General features: G+C 35.6%; 1 protein-coding gene across 1 annotated transcript; it reads right to left on the reverse strand.

Annotated features, from left to right (window-relative positions):
- Positions 1–276: 276 nt before the first annotated feature.
- On the reverse strand, positions 277–6460 carry LOC115957408. Its single transcript, XM_031075642.1, has 10 exons — positions 5796–6460; positions 5591–5688; positions 4827–4959; positions 4473–4751; positions 4243–4390; positions 2227–3177; positions 1881–2119; positions 1718–1791; positions 1176–1284; positions 277–753 (listed from the first exon to the last, which is right to left on the reverse strand). The coding sequence occupies exons 2-10, from the start codon at positions 5644–5646 to the stop codon at positions 724–726; spliced, it is 2019 nt and encodes a 672-aa protein (XP_030931502.1). The 5' UTR covers positions 5647–5688; positions 5796–6460; the 3' UTR covers positions 277–723.
- Between the last annotated feature and the right edge of the window lie 851 nt (positions 6461–7311).

Below are 7311 nucleotides of genomic sequence, written 5' to 3' on the forward strand. Positions count from 1 at the left end.
TCTTTATCTCTCTCTCTCTCTCTCTCGTTAAGTTGGTACACAATTCATGAAATTTGGACTGAATAAGGCCAGGAGACATGTAATTCCCTGCACTAACTCCCAATTCCAGACACCGTCCCACATGCCCCAAGAATTGAACAACTCGTTAATGAAAGAGCTGGTCAAAGTAAAGCCAAGCCAAACAAACCATATATTTTTTGCGTATTTCAAAAAAATTGTGAATATCTATGAAATGTGAAATCTTACGAACATTGCTGAAATTAAAAGTCACAAAAATAATGCCAACGGTTATGGCATGTATCCCTTCCTCCCTTCCCCAAAATATCCAAAAAAATATCAACTGATAGCTTTGATGGAAATATACAAGCCGCCTATACATAAAATTTACATTCTCTTAAGTTGACTATGGCCCAGACAATCTGAATTTTATATACAATGGGAAAAAAATACCTATAATAGGGAGGGGAAAAAATAAAAAGAACATCTAAAATTTTGAGAAATCTAAATGTAAAATCAAAGAACGAAAAAAAAATGGGCCCAAATCTGTGATACTTCGGTAAACATGTCAACCAAATCATCGTGTAAAATGTGGGTGCTTTTTCCACCCGATTATCTTTGAAGTTAGCTCCATTATGTTTGTCAATGGTGCTCAATACAGACTGGCACCCTTGCATGGAGGAACCCTCTCTCTTTAGTGTGATTCTAAAAATGATGGAACTTCACTTAATGTGAACGTTCCTCCTTTCTTCTCAACTGCAAAAACCAGAAGCACCAAATTCAGTATAAGGATATGCATGTAAGTTGGCAGTTGATATATTTATTCATTAATTAGAAAGGATATGTTGGTACATGCAAATTAGAAGAAAAAATTCAAATATGTATTTAATGTCAATTGTAATGTAATGTTAATACGTTGAAATCAGAACATATGCTCCAACACCAGCAATTTAACAATATATTTGGGAACTAGGGATCTAATTAGAAATTATGTCAAGAACCATTACCAAGTTGATGCAACACACAGCAAACCAGAAATAATGAAGCAAGGGCATCATACAAATCAAATCCAAACAGAAAACAATATGCAGCAAACCATTTTATCTTTTGTACTGCAATCTTGTGTTTGGATTTGACAACCATAATCTTCAAGAAAACTCATGTAGAAGACTACTTACAGTGGTCTGAGTCTCATATGTCGGTCTACTATGTCTTGAATCTGCAGGCTGTGATCTCTGGGCCTGGCCAAATAATCTTTGGATAAACTTCTGTATATGATTGTAAATGCTGTATCACATCACATCAAAACAATAATTAGCATGCAGTTAACTGAACTTCACCAAACAATAATACATGATCAAAAGAACATAAAACTTTCAAGTTTTGCAATTTCGAGGCTTGGAAGAATACTTCAGGATACTCATGATGAACTAATCCCTAGAGTTATCACTGCTCTAAATCCAAAGCAAAAATATTTAGTTCTAGATTCCCAAACAAAAATATAGATACAAACACAATTAAGAAATCAAGCTTACAAGAAGATATCTAACTGACAGTATTAGTCAATACCATATATTTGGCCACGGTGAACTTCACCACATGACATGATTAACTAGAGATCCAGACAAAGAACTGTGTGCATTACAGGTTTTGAAAGGCATGAAAGGAAACGAACAGCTATATGAGATTCAAAATATCTAAAATAATTAATTAAGGATACCTAAGGCGATGCCTGTTGCAGGCTGTGAAGAAGGCAACAAAACCATTTAATATACTCCTGACAGCTCGGAAAACCTGAAAACAAAAGAAAATAATTATGATCAGTAATCCATTTACTTTTAGCCACTACACATTATCATATGCAATTAATACTCTCTTACAACCTGGGAAAAAAGGTCATTCCAAAGTGAACGCCACATGGAAATCTCATACGTGCTCACTGTTGCCTCAGTAGCTGAAGCAACTTGGAAAATGCTACTAACAATCTGCCATACTTCTTGAAGCATCTCATATATGCTGACACAAATGAAAGCTATGAAACTGGCTAATGCAAGGACCATGCGAATTGGAGCATAAAGTAATTCCCAAAGGATCCAAAATACAGGATATAAAACTGTTGTTGCTGCATTATACAGACAAGAGTATATATAATCAGTAGCATATCTTGTTAATTGTATGACCCCATTAAAACTAACAAGAATGAATAATCCAAAAGAGCTGATGACCTACCAATACTCCAGACAAGTGAGAGGCTAAACCATAATGGAGATAGTAAAATCTCTACAAGATTTTCCACTAAATTGATGGAAGACTCAATCACAACCCAAATGACAGAACAGAAGCTCTGTAGTACTTCAATAAGCACATTCCACATTGGAAGAAAATTCTCAAAAAAATCCAGAAATGGTTCTGCCAGTGGTTGTGTGCAAACTGAAAGGAAAGATCGAATCGTACGTGTAATTGTAAGAAACCACGTAACAGCCTTCTCAAAATTATGTAGAAATAGCATTGTTCCCAAGTACTTGATCCTTGATACCATCTCCCAGGTCTCTATCCAATCAAGAAGAGGCCCACACAAACGAGAAGCAGTTGCCTTGAGAACTGGGACATTTTTGTATAAATCATAGAATCCTATGAGAACAGTGACAACTGAGATAAGAACATATAAAGCTCTCGCCAAAGGGCACATCCACGGGCGATAGAGGTGGCAAAACCCAGGATATGACTGAAGGAAGATAACCCAAGATGGAAGACCAGCCTCCAACAAGGTAAGCAACCGCAAATCAGACATTATTATTTGCCGTAGTTTAAATGGGAGATCGCGGTCATTGAACCTAGACAAAATCAAGACATCCCTGTACTCAGTAGCTTCCAATGCATCTTCAAAGTTCTCTAACGAGTCATCATTTCCTCTCTGTATTTGCTCAGAAAAAATATCAAGTTCTCCATCACTAATCGACTTCATTACTTTTCTTCTTTTGTAAGCCCCAATGGGAGGAGGAGGCGTGTGTAATGCACTTGTTCTATCTTGATCAGTAACAGAATATACATTAAAGTTACCACCAATGCTGTGTAGAGAATTATCCTCAACACACACATTATCATTGCAGACAATATCATCATCATCATCAATAGGGATAGACTCCAATAAAGTTTCTTCAGCATCATAGAACACTTCTCCTGAAAGGATTGCAATATAAAATGGAATATATTATTGAATGCTCACTTAAGTCAGCAACGTAAAAATACTGTAGTTCCAGCAGCAATCAAGTGTATGACACTCTTAAATCAGATAAGTTATCAAACTAAATATTTAAGTAAAGTTTGTTATAAATGACAAGTTACCTATCTACTTAGATTATTCAAAAAAAAGTACACCAGCAATCAAAAGCTAGAAAGAAACACAAATAATAAATTAAATGACCGGTAAGAAAAGCCTTTCATATCATCAATGGGCATACATAAGTAGAACCCTTTCCTTCAGATATATGAAACACAATGCAAAAGGAGGCACTTGCTGTTTATCCCCCTCCCCCCTAGGGCTTTTTCTTTAATAAGTAACTGATAATTTTTATTATAAACAGGGGGGAAACATAGCAACCCATGGGCAGTGGACTAAAGGCAGTTAAAAATTATACTATAAGGGTACATAAGTCAAAAAATTCCAGCATATTAGAGAAGGAATGACTACTCAAAGCAGCCATCCAATCATACTAAACTCAAATATGTACCTTATCACTCTTGCCAAATATGGACTCAAATGCATACCATATTTACCATAATGCATGAAATTTTAGAATGAAGCATCGAAATCTTAAGCCCCATGACACTCAAGAAGCAAAATGTAGCAATGGACTAAGATTAAATCTATATCAATTCAAATTAAGCTAGTCCTGATTGTATGATAATTGCTTTTGCTTCAGAATACATACTTAAAAAAGGCATAGGCATTCCTAGAGGCTCACCTGACGCCTGAAATTTATGCCTTTATGAAATAAAAAAGATTTCACATTTATTATTTAAAAAAATGATAGTAAAACCTAATACATGACCATCAGCAATATCCCTATGTTTCTTCCACACACACACAATATACAGCCAGACCCAACCCCATACCTGAAATCTACAATTGACTAGTTTTTGTGTCTTAACACCATATCAATGATGAGGTATAGCACTTCTGCATGTGTCTAAAAATCACAGAAGATTTTTTTCCTCTAACCCAAATGAAGGACATAAGAATACCTATAGCAGAATCCAGATACTCTTTCAAGAGTAGCTGCTCAGAGGCCGTTCCAGAGAACCATGAGGATATACAGCTTGCTGCTCGTGCTATACTATCAAATTCCCATCTTAGCATTACTTTCGCCTCTATAGCCAGAGATGTATCAGTCTGCAAGCGGCATAAAAACTTTGGAACACAAGAACATTTATGATAAACTGGTAAAAAAAGGGAGCAAGTAAAGAGACAGTACCTGAAGCTCATTTAAGTAGTTAATACCTCTAACATTGCTCCATGAAACTTCGAAGACAATAAAGCCAGACAAGGTTTTATGCAACTCACTGCTAACACGCAAAGAATGGTGAAAATTTTTTCCAGGTAGAACCCTCTTACGAGACAGTCTTGCTGCATCAATCACTGCAAACCATTTCTTAATCATCCCTGCTTTACTAGAGTTGGATCTAGAACAAGACTCTTTTCCTTCCTTTCTCTCTCTCTGAGCTTTCGAGTTTGCAAAAGGAGATAACCTTGACTGAATTTAAAACATAATGAGTTTCATTTTCTAGATATTAAGCAAAAGCAAGATAAATCAAATACGTTTAACAACCTTGGTAACCATTAATTGCCATATTTGAGCTCGTCGTGAACCTAGGTCCGGTCGATTGTCCACCAAGATATAGAATTTCTTGCTTTCATTGGCCAGGAAAAGGCTAAGATCTGAATGATAAGACTGCAAATCTCTGATATCACACATAGCACAAATACAGCACATTAGTAGACGCAAAACCCAATTGAAAAATCACGAGTGACAACCCTCCAAATTAACTGAACGACCAAATCACATAGTTAAGTTAGCAAATGAACAAAACTGCTTTTTCTGCATTTCACTTCTGCCCTTACATTACTTCTCAATTGTTATCATCACAAACCCTATCACTAAAGAAAATTCTTGTAAACAGTATCACCTATTTTAAATTAACTTGACTGCGTTAATCAACTAATTAAAATTTTCTACATATAACCCAGAAAGTTATTAAATTAACCACCTTTGGTGCATGCTTAACCATGTTCATCCCCTTAACTAAACCCAGAATCAATTTTTCTTTGGAAGAATAAACCCAGAATAAAATTAAGCATTAAAAGGTAGAAACATTATAAATTACCCCCCCAAAAAATTGAATATTTTACCTCATATACGTTATTGTAGTCAATTCAAAATCAAAATTACAAATTAAGTTTTTTTTTTTTTTTTTAAATCGAAATTCTTATTGGGCCTTCATTGAAATGCAATGTCAAAACCCAAAAAAGAAAAAGGGAAGCATTTACGCATGTCAATATTTATTGAAGAAGAAAAGGAAACAAAAGGCTTACCCAATTTGCAAACTGGTTAGAGGGAAAAAACAACCGGAATCGTCACCATTCCCCATCAAAATCTCTCAGTGATACCAATTCTTCACCACCACAATTCACTGCTTTACATGACATCCCACAATAAAACCAAAACCCATTAGATGCACAATTTAACACATTCATACAACAAACATATCTAATGTATAGAGAGAGAGAGAGAGAGGACCTTGCGTCCATGAAAATGAAGGAGGAGAAGAACAGAGAATGGTGCTGAAGAAGAATTTCATAAGAGTCCACGGTAAACAAAAATGGAGGGCGGAGGAATCCAACAAAGAAGTAGGAGCGGACACGCGCACCAAAACAACCGGACAGACACAGATATAGAGGGGCAGGCAGGTATGGTGTATCGTGTATGTATGGAATAGTAGTGTACTATTCTTATTTGAATTTTATTGGGAGGAAAGGAATATAGAACATATCACATATCATATATATTTTTGTTTTTGTTTTAAATGGTTATGTTATTGTTTCTTCTTTATTTGGGGTAACTTGGATTTGAAGGAGAGTGATGTGATCGTGATGTTGAGGAGAGAGAGAGAGAGAGGCTGTTATTGTGTTGTGTTGTTTCTCAGAAGAGAGTTTTAATTAAAGTCGTGAGGAACACACGACCCAGAAACCAAAATGGAAGCGGAAACAGTGAAGGCTATAATTGTAAATTTGGATCTCGGGATCTGCGAGTTTCTTCCCGCGTACCTAGCTTGTCCTTTCGCATAGGAAGACTAGACTAGAGAAAGAGAGATTTGTTTTTTTTTAGAAGAGGAGAGTTCGGAAAGCCTCGCAAAACTTGGGAAATATTAACCGTAAAACATGCTCCTTGGGAACTTCTACGGTGTGACTACGTCTTGCTGAAACCTCTGTGTGGCCTATGCCTGCCTTTTCTACATTCAATTCTTATTCTTATATAGAATACAATTTTGTTGGCAATTATATCATTATTATGTATAATTAAAAAAATTATTAACACCATTACCCTTGTCACACTTTCTCATCATTTCAACGTGTGTAAACTAATATTATTGGATTGAGTTTTTTTTTTTTTTTTTTAAGAAGTGGATTGACTTGTTGTATGACCATAACATTTTTACAACATCATAAGTGTGAGGGGTAAAATTCCAAATCCAACTCTCTCAGAATGGGTTTGGACTAATATTCGAATCCAATACAATTAATTTGTAAAGATGGAGGTGCATGCCAACACTTGGGTTCTTTAGAGGTATGACTTAATGATTAAAGAAGAAAAATGACTCCAGGAATTGCTAACAGTAATAGAAATCGAATAAGAAAGAGTGAAATTCTTATTTATCTCTCTCCTCGAGTTGACTAAGGATCTGTTGTATGTGATGAATATTACAATTTCTTTTGTTGTTCTTATTCCTTTCTTCTCCCCAAATTTGATCATTGTTCAGTAGGATCTTCCCTCCTTTTATAGCCACTTGAATCACATCCCCACCTTTTACTTGGAGAGCTGCTAATCTTTCCCTGGATACTTGTCCCATCATTGCTTCGCTAGTGGTGGTGGAGTTGGATACAAACTGTGTGGGTACTATTCAAGAGTCATTCTACCATTACTGCGGTAAACTGAGTTGTTGCAAAGTATTTAATGCGAAAGTGATAGTTGTTGTATATGGTTAACTATGTAGGATATTTATTTATAAAACTTAAAGCCTCAAGTTTACAAAATT

This window comes from Quercus lobata, chromosome 8 (assembly GCF_001633185.2).
Source record: "Quercus lobata isolate SW786 chromosome 8, ValleyOak3.0 Primary Assembly, whole genome shotgun sequence".
Classification (NCBI taxonomy): domain Eukaryota; kingdom Viridiplantae; phylum Streptophyta; class Magnoliopsida; order Fagales; family Fagaceae; genus Quercus; species Quercus lobata.

Excerpts from the sequence above, each read along its gene's own strand:
- LOC115957408 (XM_031075642.1), bottom strand. The coding sequence starts at position 5,646 with ATGGGGAATGGTGACGATTCCGGTTGTTTTTTCCCTCTAACCAGTTTG. Across the intron at positions 4,391-4,472 it reads ACTACTTAAATGAGCTTCAG|ACTGATACATCTCTGGCTAT; the intron begins GTACTGTCTCTT and ends TGCCGCTTGCAG. Across the intron at positions 1,792-1,880 it reads GGAATGACCTTTTTTCCCAG|GTTTTCCGAGCTGTCAGGAG; the intron begins GTTGTAAGAGAG and ends TTTTGTTTTCAG.